General features: G+C 39.7%; 1 protein-coding gene across 1 annotated transcript in view; it reads left to right on the plus strand.

The window, feature by feature from the left end:
* LOC136875904 (homeobox protein unc-4-like) overlaps positions 1–19752 on the plus strand; it is a 438883-nt gene that overhangs the window by 382194 nt on the left and 36937 nt on the right. Inside the window, exon 2 of the mRNA XM_067149523.2 lies at positions 13212–13390. Within this exon, the coding sequence (XP_067005624.1) occupies positions 13212–13390 (179 nt within the window). The remainder of the gene's footprint in view (positions 1–13211; positions 13391–19752) is intronic.

Below are 19752 nucleotides of genomic sequence, written 5' to 3' on the forward strand. Positions count from 1 at the left end.
AAACCTTCAGGGTTGCGGACGGAGGGATTCGAACCCATCATCTCCCAAATGCAAGCTCAAAACTACGCGATCCTAACCGCATGGCCAACTCGATCGTAGGTAGTTTTGAACCACAACTCAGTCACTCGGTCTAAATGCCTTATGATATTTACTGACACTTATAACAATGCTAAGGCACAGTTGTAGCTATGTGTATGTAATAATAATAATAATAATAATAATAATAATAATAATAATAATAATAATAATAATGATAATAATAATAATAATACTTATTTTTATAACCTGCTTTACGTTGCACCGATACAGATAAGGTCTTATGGCGACGGTGCGATGGGAAAAGGGCTAGAAGTGGGAAGAAAGCGGCCGTGGCCTTAATTATGGTACTGGCCATACGGTTAAGGGAGCGCGGCTGTGAACTTGCATCCGGGAGATAGTGGGTTCGAATCCCACTGTCGGCTTCCCTGAAGATGGTTTTCCGTGTTTTCCCATTTTCACACCAGGCAAATGCTGCGGCTGTACCTTAATTAAGGCCACGGCCGTTTCCTTCCAACTCCTAGGCCTTTCCTATGCCATCGTCGCCATAAGACCTATCTGTGTCGGTGCGACGTAAAGCCACTAGCAAAAATAATTAAGGTATATAGACTGCTGTGAAAATGGGAAACCACGAAGAAAGACATCTTCAGGGCTGCCGACGGAAGGATTTGAATCCATCATCTCCTAATCCATGCTCACAGCTAAGCGAACTTACCACACGGCTAACTCGATCGGTAAATGTAATTTTAGGGCCTATAATATGACCAATTTAAAGCAACAATCATCGTCATCATTAAGTTATCGTCATCATCATCATCATCAAAATTTGAACTTAATTAAATCAATTCAGGTGTAGGCATGTTTGAATTAACCATGTTAGCTTCGAACACTATTGACCGAGCTTCGCTTTCGAGATCCGTTCCCATTTTAAAACTGAGTGGGAATCGGCCCCGTGGTTTAGGGGTAGCGAGCTTTATCTTACTCAGAAGCTCTGCGTTCGATTCCCGGATCAGGTCCAGGGTCTTTTACTTGCATTTGAGGGCTAGTTCGAGGCCCACTCAGCTTACGCGAGGGCAGGTAATTGAGGAGCTCTTGGGGAAATAGCAGCTCCGGCCTAGAACTCCAAGAATAACGGCCGAGAGGTTTCACCAAGCTGACGACGCAGCACTTCGTATACATCACGACTCCTGGGTGAGCAGCGATTCCTTGCAAGACCAAGACACACAAGGGCAAAGTAATCAACTGATCATAGTGACATATTCTTCTTTTACTTTTTGTTCTTGTTTATATTTTGCAAGAGAGGTATTTAAATATCATCACTAATAGCTGCATGCCCCTAAATTAACAAATCACACGCATTTTGAGGCGCACTGTGTGTACTGCTTACAAAACCAGCAGCACCAGGCATTCCCTCGACCTCTATTCGTACACAGGAGTGGTTACTGGAAAATTGAGCCATCAAAATTTATGTAATAAATGTGTGGTGCGCGCTCGATGAATAATGTATGGCACATTATCATTAGAGGGGTAGAGAACCTAGTGTTACACCGAACCAAACCAATGTTGTACAGACAGGCTACATAGCGCTGTGGTTGATGGCATGGCTACCTTCACGGTGATTTAATGAGAATTCGGTATTATTGTTGCTGCTGTTGTTGTTGTCGTCGTCTATGCTGTTCTTCCATGTAAGGGCCGGGTTATCTTGGTCAACAACCCTATGTACTTACTGGGTGTAAAATCAATTTCATAGCGTATGTTACTGAGGTTTCTGACCTGGTGTATGGTTCTTTAATTACATACACTATTAGGGTATAGGATGACAAATTTCAGAAATCGAGGAAGTAGAATCTATGGCAATAGTTTTTGATTATACTGGTTTATAATCCAATTATAAACTAAGCATCTTTCAAATAGAAGAAGTTCGTCGCCATAAGACCTATCTGGGTCGGTGCGACGTAAAGCAAATAGCAAAAAAGAAGGATCTGAATTTTTAAGAATTTTACACAGGGTCATAATGTGGAATACAGGTTATATCTGATACTTGACAACGAGTGTTTTAGTAACGTGTTTGGTGGATGGTGGATTCAGGCATTTTAATCTTCCTCAAGAACTCCATAGTTTCTTTAGACATAACCCTTCCGGTCTTAACTGCCCGGCAGAGGTGCTTACCAGCCTCATGTCGGTAAACGTACGGGTAGGTAAAAGAGCTCTTGTCGGGCAACATTTCGGCAGCTCGGCGTCTCTGAATACCGTCAAGTATTTAATTGACGTAAAACCAATAACAATATTGCTAGAACATTTCTTACGATGTAAGTAAAAAGATCATGTTGATGAAGTATCTGAATTACTAAGAACTACAGAACAGAAAATATGCCAGTAAATAATTTCTCTACTTTGAAATGTGGTTGGTTTATAATTTTAGCAAATAAAAGAGTGTAATTAGAAGCTTCCGTCGTGAAATATAAACGTACTGGTTTTATTTAATTGGTTGTTCTAATTTTCAGTACAATTAATTATTAAAGAACGTACTAGTACAGATACCTCAACAACATAGAGTATTTTTAGATTATATCGTAGTTTGCCCAGTAAAAGCTCTTCGTATTAGTAGCAAAGACAATCAAATAATTGACTGGTTATAACATCTAAACCTTCTCTTCAAATTTGTTCATTTTAATGTAAATTTGGTTAAGTTGACTACGCTATATGCATAAACCACATACATTTATTTGAAACAGAGATAAACATCTATCTTATTCATCTCAACTACTGTAGCAGAATGCAGGAATTCAGAAAAGAAGAGAATAGGAAGAAGAAGCAGCAGCAGCAGCAGAAACAATTACCGCTCTCACGTGGAGAACAGGAGAAATAAAAATACGATGAATGATAAGCAGGTATGAGAGCTGCATGTGCCTGAGGCCAAGCCACGAGCAGGCTATACCAGCATAACGTTAAGCAATTACATAACTTAGCTAACCTCATATTTGAAGGTGTGTACAAAATTTATTCTTGCTCCGTAAATACAGGTTAGGTGCTCTAACAAAGAAATGATAGTCGTTACCTAAAGTACTTGTCTAACGTGATCTTTTCATCTGCACCTCGCTGTTCTTTATGTGTCAGATGTCAAACCACCTATTACGATTTGTGTAACAGCTGTAATCAGTACGGACAACAAGGAGAGCAACGATGATCCTACAACTTCTAGTTATTTATTTACAGACTAAAGTAGGGGTCATCTGCCTCATATATTTGATGTGTGGATGAGAATTCTACTCGCCAACCTGAGTTAGTAAGATCTCTGCACTAGTGAATCTGAAATTAATCAATACAGTTTCTTAGCAATGTTTTAAATCCGTTGCAAGGTAGGAATGGGAAGTTGCATCGCTCTCAGCATCTATAGCAGCACGCCTAGATCAATTTCTGGCGAGACCCATTTACAGTGAACTGTGTTGTCTTGGTATGTTTTAGAACAGATTTCTTTGTTTCATTGACCTGTCTCGGTCTCACCCTTGACTTTGGTAAAGTGAGATGGTGGCGGCGATTGTTGTTTTAAGAGGAAGTACAACTAGGTAACCAATGAGAGGGAAAAAATGGAAGGGATCCGACACTTCTAAAAATGGAGGTATCAGCCAAAAAAAGACGAGGCCCACGAAGGGCCTGAAAGTCAAAAACTCCCTACGCCTCGAGTGTTCTAACACCGTCGGGGTCGAAAAAGAACAAGAGTTGACCAAGGGAGGTCGGACAGGGTAGATGAAAATGAGGAGCCTGGCACAAGTAAGAGGAAATAAGGCCAAGACTCAACTAAGGACTTCGTGGTCACCAACCCACGTTCCCAAGTTCAGAGATCCTGGGTCCGATTTCAGTCACCTCTTACGACAGGCGGGGATACCGTGGGTGTTATTCTACCACCCCCAACCACACGGGGTTTGGCAGTGTGAGAGTGACAGATATGAACAATGATACTGTCATTCCTTCAACAGCCAATCCCTGTGTTCTATGGCGTGAAAGTATATATCACAGAGTCGGTTAGTGTGTGCATTTAAGAGGACTTCGCATCCGGCTCCATGGCTCAATGGGTAGCATGCTGGCCTTAAATCCAACGGGTCCGGAGTTCGATTCCTTGTCGAGATTTTAGAGGAAATTTTAACCTTGATTGGTTAATTCCTCTGGCTCGGGGCTGGGTGTCTGTGTCGTCTTCAACATTAAAATTCATCAAAGGTAGGTCCCATCCTCACAGACGTCTATAGGGAGCCAACTCGAAAGACATGGGCCAGGCTTCTACGCAGTCTAGGCCTATACACTATTATTATTATTATTATTATTATTATTATTATTATTATTATTATTATCATTATTATTATTATAGTGGACTTGGCAGACTTAAATTAATTAACATCTTCTGCCTCAATGAAGAAAGCAATGGAGAACTATCTTACTCCACATTTCCCTTGTACGCATATTTAGTGAAGCTTAAGCTGATGGTGGTGTTACCGAGGACCCAACCTCCCAAATTTGTTAGGAGCACTATATTTAACACCAATTAAATTTATTGATGATCAGATTAGGAATCTATATATTAAAATAATTTAACATAACTAAAGTCAGTCATTCCGGCCATTCTATCCCGTCTATTTCCTTCATTCTCTTTTTAACTGAAAGATATTCATGAACAGATTTGCCATCAGGTACTATAAATCACTTAACTTCCGTCTTCCTCAAATTATTCGATTTTCAATTTTTCGTCTCCTTGAAGTAATCATATCTTTGGTTCTAATTGAGGTACGGGGTTCGTTTTGGCCTAAGAACACTCCGTAGACCAAGTTATTTCATTTCAGCTCTTAACTATTCAAATCGGTTGATTCTGGTGAAAGTTATGAGTGCACATTCCATTTGACGTCTCATTTCTTCAACTTTTTTCTCATTGAAGCAATCATATCTTCCGTTGTAATTAAGGTACACAGTTCATTTTGGTCTAAAAGCACTCAGTGGATCAAGCGCTTTCTTTTGAGGTAATAACTACATAAATTAGTAGACTATCAGAAAAGTTATGAGTACATTTGTCTCCATGGCGAAGATCTTTTGAAGGACTTTTTAATAGCTCGGCGCGTACTGTTGCTCCGAGGAACGTTTAAATCAATTTCTTTGTGTGATGTATTTTCAAGTATTTTGTTGACATAATATTACATTGACATAATATTACATTCTATTACCACAGCAGATCATGTGCTTTATTTCATTAACTCGAAACTTTGCAAATATATCCGTAAGGATAGTAACGAACAACACCATACTTTGTACATTGCGGGCGGAGCCAGAGGGAAACTGCTAGTTAGAGATTAAATACAATGCTGATTTTTAATTTTTCAAAAGCGTTATCAATAAAATTCATGACAATCTTAATGAAACTGCGAGACTAATTACTGGATGTTTGAAGCCAACTACAGTTGAGAAACTGTATTGTATGGCAGGAATTGCTCCTGATATACGCCGGGAAGAAGCCGCAAATGCCGAAAGGAAAAAAGTTGATCAAAATGAGCCACGTCCACTACACAGACACACTCCACCAATGCCTAGATATAAATCTAGCAGGAGCTTCCTACAGTCAACATCTCCACTAAATACATCTCCGAAGAAACCCAGAGAAAAAATATGGATAACCACAAGAAGTCATCTTCAAACATGGACAAAACCAGCTGAATGCTTACCAACCGGACACAACTTGGACAGTATCACATCGAGATAACTGAACAGGTTAAGGACAGGTGTTGGAAAGTCTAAGGGCACCCCAGTGAAATGGGGATATTTGGATGTAACTCTACTATGTGAATGCGGAGAGATGCAGAGTACCAAGCATCTGTGTCAGTACTCGTGTTGCCCTGATTCTTGCAGCGAGGGGGATTTGCTCAAGGCACAAGGGAATACAATCGCAGTTGCTTGTTTCTGGGCAAAGACTATTTTATACCATTTTGGTATATATGTGTATAAATTCTTTCTGTTTCATTGTTACTAAATTGTAATGTAAAAACCCCCCCAAAAGTTCCATTGTATGCTTTTGACTCGAATAAATAAATACATACAATATAATCGAGATATACATGTCACATGAAATAATCGGAATATTTACACCTGTCAATCGGATACAATAACTTATGGAACTAAAAGTATGAAGAGTTATTTGTTTAAAATATACAACGAACTACCTCATGAAATGAAATATATATCAACACTTAATACATTTAAACTTAATTTAAGGAAATTATTGTTTCAGTCCTATTTGGTCTAAAAAATTATGTAAAAAATATCTGTAAATTGCCATGTTAAAACACGCGAACATCGTTTTTGTTATTATTTAGGCTATAATTTAGTCTCTTTCAATTTTATTCTACTTTTCTCTATTACTATTTGTATTATTGGAGTTGTATCAATTTTAAATTCCATTTTAAATAACAGATATCACAACCTGAATATTTCAGAAATTTCTGCATTTTAATTGTAACGCATATGTTCAATGTATACAGCCCAAGTGAGCTTTACTCGTTGGGGACTTTCATGAATAAATAAATAAAATAAACAAAATAAATAACAACAATGCCCGCGCTGAGTACCACATGCTATAGAACGCTGGCTTTGTGAACTCGGCAGGTTCGATCATGTCTCAGTCCGGATTAAATCAGTCCGAATTAATTTTAAATTTAAACTAACTCCTGCGGGAGAAGGTTCTGGCAGCTCGACGTCTACCAAAAGCATTAAAATATAGTAACAGGGACATAAAACCAGTAAGAATAATAACGTAGGGCCCATAGTGTCAGTTACAATGTGAAGGCATTTTGATTTGTTTCTATTTCAATCAATTAATCAATCAATCCATCCCTACTGATCTTAATGTGTGTCAGTTTCGAATTTATATAATTTTCTGTCACTTATGGCGAAGAGCTTCATTGTTTCTATTTTATTTTGTCTAGTAAACACCAAGAGAGTCGCCAGAAATCTTTTACATGACCTGGTTCGACGTCAACACGCAGTGCAAAATGGACCGTCTTCTCCCTTTCAAAAATGCTTTGAACCCGCAATCGTGAGATCCCGAGACTGACACTATACCACTGATCCAAAGGACAAATTTCTCCTTCATGAAGTATAATGAAGGGTGATGGGGCCTCCTTCTTCTCAAGGTACTACTAAATTAAATACACTTGTTCTTGAGACCGTCCTGTTACCAACCTCTGTTCATAAAAGTATACGAACGGGGAGCAGTTGCTCTACATCTCTGCAATGACAAAGAGCCTAGTACCTGTAAGAGCAATATCGACTACTCATAGTTCTCAGTAATTCGTTCAACTCTGACATGCGTTACTTCTTCCTTAACACTTGACCACGTGTTTCTTTAAATATCTTGGAGACTCAGAAAAACAAGATTTTCAAGTTTTTCTTTGAAGAAAAATCAAAATAGTTTCTCTCATTCCTCCAAGACTTCCAGAAATAACGATCCTTATCCTTCTACTCAGGATTAATCTATATAAATAAAATCGTAACGACCGTGTGTCTGTACATTGAATATTGTGGCGAAATTTCTGTACAGTTACCCGTTTCAGGTGCAATAATTACCATCCGCATAATTTTTAGTTTTGGTGTCTGTTTGTCTGTCCTTCTATAACTTGAAAACTACTGGATATATTTCCATCAAACTTCATATTTAGAATCCACCTATCCTTGGGTAGGTTTTAGCGCAAATATCGTTTCTAAATCCCTGAACTGAGTGGGGATTTTTACGAAACCGAAACCGTGAATTTGCACTCCCTCAAAGTATACACAACCGAACTTAATGGAAATCTATGTGCCTTAATGAAAATTAATTTCTAAACCTTTTTTTCTCATGTGCATCATTTCGATAACAGGATTAATAACGGAGATATCATTAACGGACCGTTTTTCGGTACAACTCCCACCGCACTTAACGCAAGAGCGGATGCGCGTAAAGCGTATTTCTTACAACTTGAAAACTACTGAGATATTTGAACCAAACTTTATATTTAGCATCCAACCCTCCAAGGGTAGGTGCTAAGGTTTATACCATTTCAAATTCCTGGAATGGATTGGGGTTTTATAGGGGACCGAAATGGTGATTTTTACTCTCCCACAATATATAGAGTACAAGCCCAACCTGACTGGAAATCGATCAAACTGTGTGGAATTCCAATTCTAATTTCTTTTTCTCATGTGCATTTTTCAACGGGAGGATTAATAAGGTAGATAACATGAAAGGTCGGTTTTCAGGCTAAGTCTAGCGGACATAGCCCAAAAGGTGTTATACGTGGAGCAGATTACTTATGTATCAAGATAAATCATATCGTAACGACCGTGTGCCTGTGGATTGACTATTTGGCGACATTTTCGTACAGCTTTCCGTTTAAAGGGTAATAATGACCACCTGCATATTTTTAGCTATAATTTCGTGGAAGTCCTAAATTTTACTTCCCCCCCCCCCCCCCCCCGCTCGCCCAAAATCAAGATTGCCTCACAATCTGCCACACGAGCTGAATAATTGAAATTAAGCAAATGTATACGTTTTAGCCGGTAACCTACGGAAAACTTCCAAGATCTTTAAATATTTCACTTTTTATGCCGAATAATATCGAAATATAGGCAATTTAATGACTGTGCAGACCTTCGTTTCGAGGTATTTCGCGGCTAAACGGTATGTCCTATCAAAAAACGAATAGCACGATCTCCGTTTAATTTCGAGTGATCTACAAGTTTGGTCCTGTGATATTTTGTCGTCTCTCTCTCTCTCTCTCTCTTATAGGGTAGATTTGGCTGTATATTTCGATGGTTCGTGAATTTTTTGCTTTTTACACGTGTATTACTTACTTTGACACACTTACAGGAAAGGTAGTCATCGAGTTTGGCACGCACATTGACACGACCAATGGCTATATGCGAACCCAATTTCATTATTCTAGCTTCCACATATGTATGTGAAAAATAATGTAAAATGATGAAAATGTACCCAGATTTCACCCCATTCAAATAACGTAACTCAATCGAACCCATAAATATGTGAGATACGAGAAAATGTTTTAACACCAAACATGTAGAGCGAAAAAAGGGACGTCTCAGGGTGTAAACCGTTTGTTGGTATGATGTACCGTTTAGGAGCAGTAAATCTCGAAATGAAGGTTTGCACTTTCAAACGTGCCCATGCTTATCTGTCATCTATATAAATATAATCGCAACGACCGTCTGTCTATACATTGGCTATTTTGGCGGAATTTCCGTACTGTTATCCGTTTCAGTTGTAATAATGACCATCTGTATATTTCTTAACTTTAGTGTCTGTGTGTCGGTTTGATTGTATGAGTGTTTATAACTTGAAAACTACTTAATATATATCTACCAAACATGATATTTAGAATCCAACTGTCCTTGTGTAGGTTTTAGGGCCAATATTATTTCTGAATACCCAAATTTACTGGGGGTTCATCCGAAACCGGAACCATGATTTTGCACTTCTTCAAAATATGCACATCCGAAATTAATCGAAATCTACAATCCGTAATGGAAATCCATTTCTGAAACTTTTGTTCTCATGTGAATTATTCGACAGAAGGATTAATAAGTGAGATATCATGGACGGTTGTTTTTGCAGGTTAAGTCCAGCGGACGTAGCCAAAATGTGTTGTACGTGGAGCAGATTCCTTATCTATCTATATAAATAAAATCGTAGCGACTGTGTGTGCCTGTACATTGACTATTTTGGTGAAATTTTCGTACAGATACCCGTTTAAAGGGTAATAATGATCGTCTGAATATTTTTTGGTTTAATTTCCTGAAGGTCATAAGTTTTACCCCCTTACCCAAAATCCAGATTGCAGCATAATCTGCCAGACAAGCAAGAAAATTGAAATTTGGCAAAATTATACGTTTCAGTCTGTAACGAACGAAAAACTTGACAGATCTTTAATTTTTATCCCCGAAGAATACCGAAGTATGGAAGCAATTTTAATGATGGTGCAGACCTTCGTTTCGAGGTATTTCGTGGGATAAACGGGAAGTCCTATCGCATAACGGATGGCAAAATCTTCGTTGTATTAGGAGTGATCTTCAACCTTGGTCTTATGACGTTTTGTCGTATCTGTATCGCTTATACGTTAGATTCGTCTCTATTTCTCGATTTTAATAAATTTGGACTCTTTACCTATATAATTCATACTTTCAATCACTTACAGGAAAGATAGTATGACCAAACTCTACACGAACATTGGCCCACCCAGTACCCATATATGAGCCAAATGCTATGTCACATAATTATCCGAAAAGTAATGCTATGTAAGATAATGTTACACAAATTTCAACCTATTCAACGTTTCTGACTCAATCTGACCCATGAATAGACGAGATGCGAGAAAATATCATAGGACCAGCCATTTAGATCGCTAAATACTGCGCCTTACGGTACAATCCTTTGTCAATATGACGTACCGTTTAGCAGCAGTTAATCTGTAAGTGAAGGTCTGCAATATTGTAAGCATGCATATACTTTCGTATGTCCATCTATATATATTCAATGATGTCGATTTGTAGCGATCGAGAAAGGGTGTGTCTGCTATTGTAATCAGTACTCCCTACAACGACTTTGACTACTGGCAGTAGGAATGGGGTCCTCCAACTCCTGTGTAACTGGCATTAGTAAGGAAGGCCTACCATTTTAATGAATAATTCACTTCTCGATTTGTCTTGCAGTAGGCAAGGGATCATGCAGTTTTGTTCGAAAGTCCCCTACCCTATTGTGTTTGGCTCTAGGCCTGGGTGCCCGCCATTATAAACAAATGTTTCAATCTAAAATTTGACTAACATTAGGCACAGTGGCCTGCTATTTTCATGGAAACTCACTAATTCTGTCTGACTGGCAGTAAGCTGGCTGGCAGCAGTAAAAACGGCCTGTCATTGTGATGATAACTGCACAACTCAATTTTGACTGGTGGTAGAGATGTTGCCTGCTATTATAATACAAACTCCTCAACTGAAATCTGTCTGAGAGTAGGAAATGGGTCTGTCATTGTAACTAAAACTCCCCAAATCGATTGTGACCACGCAGTAGGCAATGGGGCCTGCAATTATAATGTAAACTTGCCAACTCGATTGTGAATGGCAGTAGGCAAGTGAGCCTGCCGTTCTCATCACAACTCCGCAACCCTCACTTTACATTGGAAACAACCTATGGGGACCTCCCCATGCTATTTCTCGGATAAGGCTAAGAGACATGCAATTTTAAAACAATCTCGTGTACTGCGCGCACAGTCTTTACGTCGATATCCGTTTACAATGTAGAATACCGTAGCGAAGCACGGGTACATTTGCTAGTTTAAAATATAATTGTATAATGAATGCTGGCTAACAATGTTAACACAACAATGAAATGAAAAAATATTGCGCGTATCCGTGACCTCGATTGGAAAAGTAGAAGACTTCGTCAATGAAATAAATTCAGGCTTTTGATTGTGGACAGAACGTTCAAGAGTCCATGGGTAGAGTAGATACTCCGTAACGCCAGTAAATCATGCGAAGGCTTAAAAGGCAGGAACGTAGCCTATCCCGACCTCATCTACCAAAATGGCAAATGCAGCCTGGAACAATTGACCAGAGATGGAAAAAAAAAAAATGGGACGGTAACATGGATATGGGCGGAGAGGATAGTCCTGAGGAAGAAATATCCGACAGCAGTTCAATATCCACAATACGCCCACTCGGATACGGGAAACTCATTATAATTAAGATTACTCCATGATGGTCGCCAGCCTCCTGTGAGGAGACAGTATCAGAAGAAAGAGAACAAGCGGATGCAAATTTGTTGCACTTCTGTTGACTTTTCTGTACCTAACATTTACATATTTACATTATCTCAATCATGATATACCAGATGGCCCTCCAGCCTCTTACTTTCTACTTATACGTGTCCCGTATGCAGTAATGATGAAAGGGATGTCTAATCGCTGGTTTACAAAGTAGCGCTGCAACGTGCTGTATTTCGGATAGCAGCCATTTTACTACACACGCTCTGTAAGAGGGTGTATTTGTAAACACGCCAAAGATGCGGAAGGGAAAGTTCAATATCTCATTAATGTATATTCTACACGTACATAAGTTACTGTAGATTCCACTCTACCTAAAAGTTCTTTGCATGTGGTATGTGCGTTAAACGATCCACTACCTCTTCATTGCAACTCTTTTTGGAGAAATACGAGTATAGAGGCAGGCGGCTATTTGAAAACTCCTCGTTTGCGAGTTTCGATTGCATTCCGACCAGATTCTCCACAGATTCTTCGTTGCTGAACACGCCAGCCGTTATTAATATGTTGACAGCAATTGTAGTGCTACTGTACGGCGCTCGTAGGCCACCTGGTATAATTTTGAAGGTAACTCTTTGGCCTTTTCACTGATGAGCAATTAAATTCGAGATATTTGGTTGTAGCACCTCCTTTCGTCTTAATTGCGGTGGCAATGCAGTGAGATATGGACTCCACAAGACACTAGAGGCATTCATGAACACTGCACAGCCTCCCATAATGTATGGAGCTCTATAGGATTGATATTGCCTCGCCTTGAGGGCCAGTCAAAAATCCTTATGTCCTTAAAGTGTTCATCGAACCAATCGGCAACAAACCAGGAGTGATACGCTACGTTCCACAGGTCTCTCGAAGGGTATTTGAGGATAAAACATGGGTGGACATCGTCTGACGATACGTTCCTATATTGTTCACCTACGAGGGAAGTTGGCGGATGTACCTACCAGGGGTTCCATTTCATCCCATGGGAACGGTACCCATACTATTACATTTATCGAGCTATTTTGCTAAACCGCAGCTCCCTCTAACTCAGTTGTACTTTGTGATCCCTACGCATTATATTTATGTTTGAACTCGTAAGGAAGAGATTGGCGACATGAGTCTTTATATGACACAATGTGATAATAAGTAAAAATAACGATTTGTAGTTTAATGCCAATAGCTAGTTAAAATAATGTTGCCTTCATTGGTGTAACCAAGACATTTATCCGTTCATATCTCAATCGAAAATAATATTTTTCACTTTGCTATTGTAATTTTTAAAGTATTCTCATTAATAGTAGTAGTAGTAGTAGTACAGAAAGGAAATTTGCTCAGTGGCACGGGTGTGCTTTGCAGACGGAGATGGCGACGACCTGGGTGCGGTAGGCGGAAGCAAGCGGCGACGTTCCCGGACTAACTTCAACAGTTGGCAGCTCGAAGAGCTGGAGAGAGCCTTCTTGGCCAGCCACTATCCAGACGTGTTCATGAGGGAGGCGCTGGCGATGAGGCTCGACCTTAAGGAGTCTAGAGTCGCGGTAAGTTTCTAACCTTAAACATTAATTAATTTTAATTAAGGGTAAAAATATCAAGAATTGTGGAGAACTTTCCTGCTGAGTGTGGTCAAGGTAAGACGCGGGAACGTGCATTGTATTGAACAGATTGCAGGATGAAAATTAAAACTACGAAGTAGCGCTAAGTTCACTGTTTGCGCAAGGAAGGCGCTGTCTCTGTCCCTGGATGAGAGGGTTCTACTGCTATCGGCAAAAATCCTTGATACACTTACATAATTTGACATGCTAATGAGTCACGTGCTAGTTTTGAGTTTCACGCTTAGATAACCAGGTGTGTGATGTGTTATCCTTTTGTAGTTTTTGTTGTTGTTGATAGCGAGTACACGCGAATTCCAGAGTGAAAATTATGCACTTTTACTCATATCTGTTCAAGAAATACTCGATGGTTCGGAAAATCTCCATTGTACTACACTGGTGGGGTATAAAACGGTCTGTACTGGAGAAGCTATTTTCCTCCACGTCAGAGAAGAAATACCCTCATCGCTAAAAATGTTGAAAATGAAATAGTGTTGATTGATTTTAAGACTAAAGAGTTGGTAGGGGAGGGGGTGGGGTGGAAGCTCACCTTCATAAGACGCGGGCCATTTCAAGGATTTAATTTTGATGTTAATTAATGAAGAGTTTTTAAGTTTGGAATAGGCTGAAATATCGAGGAGGTACCAGTTAAAACAGATCGTAAAATAGCCAAGTCGCGGTGTTTGAAACGAGGGTTCGGCTTCTTGGTCCTTAGAACCCTTTCTAACAGTAGGTTCCCTGGGTCGGTAGACTGACTAAGGGGGATTCTAGATTTGGTCATCTTTATTATTTTGTTAACCTAATATCTTATTCCTTCGTTGCAATTAATAATTAATTATGGAGTATGTTTAAATATCTCCTATCAAATCAGAGCACATATTCTACTCACGGTGGACATAAACTAATCGCAATCTAATAAAAGCAGACAAAGAAATGAATTACAGCTTGAGGAATAAGTGAAAGGGTAAATACATTCCTTTCATTTCTTTTTGCTAGGGGCTTTACGTCGCACCGACACAGATAGGTCTTATGGCGACGATGGGATAGGAAAGGCCTAGGAGTTGGAAGGAAACGGCCGTGGCCTTAATTAAGGTACAGCCCCAGCATTTGCCTGGTGTGAAAATGGGAAACCACGGAAAACCATTTTCAGGGCTGCCGATAGTGGGATTCGAACCTACCATCTCCCGGATGCAAGCTCACAGCCGCGCGCCTCTACGGGCACGGCCAACTCGCCCGGTACATTCCTTTCTACAACTAATAAGTTGGGAAGATAATATTCCAACAAATACAGGAGGAGGAAGCTATTACTCTTCGTGACCTGTATGGAGATAGGTTTGCCATTTGTTATTAGGTATATCTAGTCTGTACTGACAATTAAAAACGGCCGTTCATCCGAATATGGAACTGAGACACGTGAAGGTATTCACTTACACTATTTCTAAGCTTACTACCCAGTTGTTTACGAACTTAACGCCAGACACAGTCAAACGATCTGAATATGTCCTGCATGGATTACTTTAGTGCACTCATGTGTCCTGTTCTTGCTTCCTATTGTAAAAAATAATTATAATTACAAATAATGTACTCATCCTACGAGAATGTTACCATTTTTAAGATTATTTTAATTCATTCATAATATGCATTTTCTTGCCCTAATATTTTATCCTAAGGGTCCGACTCGTTGGCTGAATGGTCAGCGTACTGGCCTTCGGTTCAGAGGGTCCCGGGTTCGATTCCCGGCCGGGTCGGGGATTTTAATCGCTTCTGATTAATTCTTCTGGCTCGGGGACTGGGTGTATATGTCCGTCCCAACACTCTCCTCATCATATTCAGACAACCTACTACACTACCAACCACCACAGCAACACGCAATAGTGCTTACATCCCTCCATAGAGGGTTGGCGTCAGGAAGGGCATCCGGCCGTAAAACGGGGCCAGATCCACATGTGCGGCGCAGTTCGCACCCGCGACCCCACAGGTGTGGGAAAAAGCGGCAGGAAAAGAAGAAGAAGAATATTTTATCCTAAGGGCCACTGTCCCTTCATAAGTATCTATTAGCTGAAATTTTCCATCTTGTCTTCAAAAATCAAACCTTATTAATATATAGGATTTTCTATTCCTTTCTGTTACATATTTTAACTAGCCAGTAAATCACCACCTCACTCATCTGCTTATATTTTATATGGCCTGTCATACTATCGCTTAATAACAACAAAAATCAGATAAGGTGTTCTCCTGCAATTCGTAATCATCAGGTGTTTTTCTATACACTTACTTTCTTTGGGAAGCTTTACTTTTCCATCTCTATGGACCAATCAACCAACATAGCAGGTACTAGTCCCAGATCGTCTACTGCACACAGTATTTCATTCCATTCAGTCAGTAACTTTCTTTTGGCAACTGCAGAATTACACTACTTTCTCCTATTTCCAATATCAACGAGTTATTAACAAGTATTTTAATTGTCCTTTCGAATACTTTTTCTTTGGTAGTGGTTTAACGTCGCACTAATACACCGAAGGTTTTCGGCGACGCAAGGATGGGAAAGAGATAAGATTGGGAAGGCAGCGGCCGTGGCCTTAAGTAAGGTACAGCCCCAGAATTTTCATGATGTGGGAATGGGAAACAAGAGAAAACGAGAAAAACAGCCTCAAGGCTGTCCACGCTGGGATTCGAAACCATCACCTCCCGAATGCAAATCCACAACTGCGCGACCCTATCCGCACGGTCAACGTACTCGATCTTGAATACTTAGATTCTTATGAAGCAAACATACCCGAAAACTGAACGTGAAATTTTGCACGAATGAGGGACTTCACCTTCCTGCAAATATCTGTTTACCTTCTGGAGATTTATATATACTATGGACTAACAAATTAGACAAAGGCAAAGCCGTGCAGTAACAGTTTATTAGGGCCTTGGGCTTGAAAGAAAACTACTGTTAGCCGCAGGAGTTCCACGTGGTCAGCGTGATGTCATCCTTAACAGTATTGCTTTGCTTTATGGATCGGGGATGCTGCCTCTCGTACCACATAGCTCAGTTGTTCTCGCGAGGCTGAGCGAACCCCGTTCCAGCGGTCAGTCCAAACTAAAAATCCCTAGACTTGACGGGAATCGATCTTGAGGCTTCCGTGTAAGAGGAAAACACGGCATCTCCTCACTACGAGGTCAAATTAAAACATGAGGTTTACCAGCGCTACGAAAATTTGCTTTTACGTCGCACCGACACAGATAGGTCTCATGGCGACGATGGGATAGGAAAGGCCTAGGAGTGGAAAGGAAGTGGCCGTGGCCTTAATTAAGGTGCAGCATACAGTTGCCTGGTGTGAAAATCAGAAACCACGGAAAACTATCTCCAGAGCTGCCGTCCCGGATGCAAGCTAATGGCTGCGCGCCCCTAACTGCACGGCAAAGTCGTCCGGTTTTACCAGTGCAATGAAATACAGAGAGATGAGATGACACTCTGTTATAGGTACCAGAATTATTATTATTATTATTATTATTATTATTATTATTATTATTATTATTATTATTATCCGCCTCTGTGGTGTAGTGATTAGCGTGATTAGCTGAAACTCCCCGGAGACCCGGGTTCGATTCCCCGCTCTACCACGAAATTTGAAAAGTGGTATGAGGGCTGGAACGGGGTCTACTTAGCCTCGGGAGGTCAACTGAGTAAAGGTGGGTTCGATTCCCACCTCAGCCATCCTCGAAGGGGTTCACCGTGGTTTCCCCACTTCTCCTCCAGGCAAATGCCAGGATTGTACCTAACTTAAGGCCACGACCGTTTCCTTCCCTCTTCCTTGTCTATCCCTTCCAATCTTCCCGTTCCCACCACAAGACCCTAGTTCAACATAGCATGTATGGCCGCCTGGGTGAGGTAATGGTCCTGCTTCAAAGTTGTATCTCCGACCCAAAGTCTCACGCTTCAGGATACTGCCCTTGAGGTGGTAGCGGTGGGGGTCCCTCTCTGATTCCGAAGGAAGATCCAACCCTGGAGGGAAAGCAGATTAAGGTTATTATTATTATTATTATTATTATTATTATTATTATTATTATTATTATTATTATTATTATTACGGGCCTCTTAAGTTTTCTGGTATCGGCACTTCATATGGGTTTCGCCCAGTTTTACAAGCCGGATGCCTTCACAAACCCTACATGGAGGCATGTATTCACTATTGCTTGTTTCTGTGGTTCATTGTAGTTGATATGTTTTATGTTGTATGTAAAAGATGACATGCAAGACGAACACGAACACCGATTCCTTGAGGAATTATTCAGACGTAGTTAAAATCCCCAACCTCGCAGGAAATATAATCCGTGTCCTAGTGAACCAATATTGATCATTCAGACAAGAAGACGTACAATCGGACGGTCAAAAAGTAAGTAAACTCCTTTCAGAGTTATGATGTGAGGTAACTCGGAAGAGATTCTCAAAAACCATTGTAATGAAGCACACATTGTCGTAGGTGAACGGTTTAATGACCCACGAACTTCAATTAAGAGAAATGTCCAAGAAAGGATAACACCGTAAATTATCAAAACGGGAGCATTTCCTAAGGAATAGACATTTCAAAGCATGCATGTAGACATTATCTTTGTATTCGTCAGCAAGAAATTCAGAAAAACCAACGAAATGAAAGCTTCGTATGTTATTTCTTTCTTGAGGTGATAGGTCAGTGTCATCACAAGCTAGGTGCAGTAACGACAGTCTCTCGTGTCACGGTATTACTGTTATTAGGACGACGCGGAGCGCGTTACACTTATTAAGGTGCCTAGTTCCTTACTTCATGAAATAGCACTGGCTATAAAAAGTACGCCCACTTTATCATCGTTATGTGGTATAAGAAGATGGAATCTTCCTCTTGTGTTGTGTATTTCTATCTCCAGTTATGTCATAATCAACATAAATTACATTATTTTATACTCTTATTACACATTTACTCACATTCTTATAACGCCTGGGGCAAATTTACTTACTGTCTTAAAATTCCTCCTAGATCGAGTTCAAATTACTTAATCAAGGGCTTTGCGTGAGGAAAAGATTAACATGTATTTCACGTACACATTCCTTTCATAGCCTACAGAAAGCACGAACTTAAAATATAACTTTGGAACGTAAACAATTTCTTTCAAAAAATAGTTTACAAATATAGTAATTTTCTCCAGGTTTAAAGTCGAATACTAGTATTTTCCATACTATGAATATTGAGGGGGAAATTACTTCATAGGATGCAACATTACTAGTACTTAGACCTGGTTGGTAATGTACAGGTGCACTGACAAATGCAAACTCTACTGTCGGCAGACTTGAAGATAGTTTTCCGTAGTTTCCTATTTTCACACGACCCAAATGCTGGGGCTGTACCTCAATTAAGGTCACACGTGCGTTTCCTTTCCACTCCTAGTTCTTTCCTATCCCATCATCACAATTTAGGTCGGTGCGACATAAAGCACATTGCTAGAAGTAAGAAGAAAAAAGCAACGGAATCTTGCTGCCTTATTAGTAGCAAAATACTAAGAATACTAGCGGTACTAAATGCGGAGTGAAGGTTTTGCGCTACCTACCAGCAGGATTAAAAATTACTAAGTATAATAATTGTTATGAAATCCACATCTATTTAATAAAATAGTGAAACTTATTTCTAACTTGTTGACTGCTGATAGGCTCTTCATAAGTCTATAAAGAATGGATTATGAAGTAGAAGAAGGTTATCAGGAATAATAAATCATAATGTACATCTCACAAAAATTTCCCTAAATGGACGCCATGACTCTGGTGCTGATGTTAGGACTGCTAAGCCAAGAATCGTCTTCAGCAACCCTCAGTAAGCAAATGTTAAATGGTAAAAAAGGTAATGTAATAGTAATAATAATATTAGTAATAGTAGTAGTAAGAAGAAGAACTAGACTATTATCAACAGAAACATTGAAAGGGAAAGTAAAAATGTTTAAGGACTCAGATCCAAATGTAGACACTTCAAAGATGCCGATAGTGCCAATTATAAGACGGGAGAAACTCATCACAAAATGCATCTCTTATAACTTAAACGCCGCAGCAATCTTTAAGAAATATTAGGACTTACTCATTATCTCTATCATTCATGGTTTTAAGAAATCTATTTTTATCAGAATAAAAAGTCCACGAATGCAATTGATTTCATTGACGTTCCAGGAATCATTAATGGACAAGGGGAGTGTATATGCGAGGTTTTACAGACAGCAGAAGTATTTAGTCAGACGTTTGTGAGGATATATATGTGTAGACATAAGGATAATTACCAGGTGTGACTAATACTAGAGAAGTA

Source organism: Anabrus simplex, chromosome 6 (genome assembly GCF_040414725.1).
Source record: "Anabrus simplex isolate iqAnaSimp1 chromosome 6, ASM4041472v1, whole genome shotgun sequence".
NCBI lineage: Eukaryota > Metazoa > Arthropoda > Insecta > Orthoptera > Tettigoniidae > Anabrus > Anabrus simplex.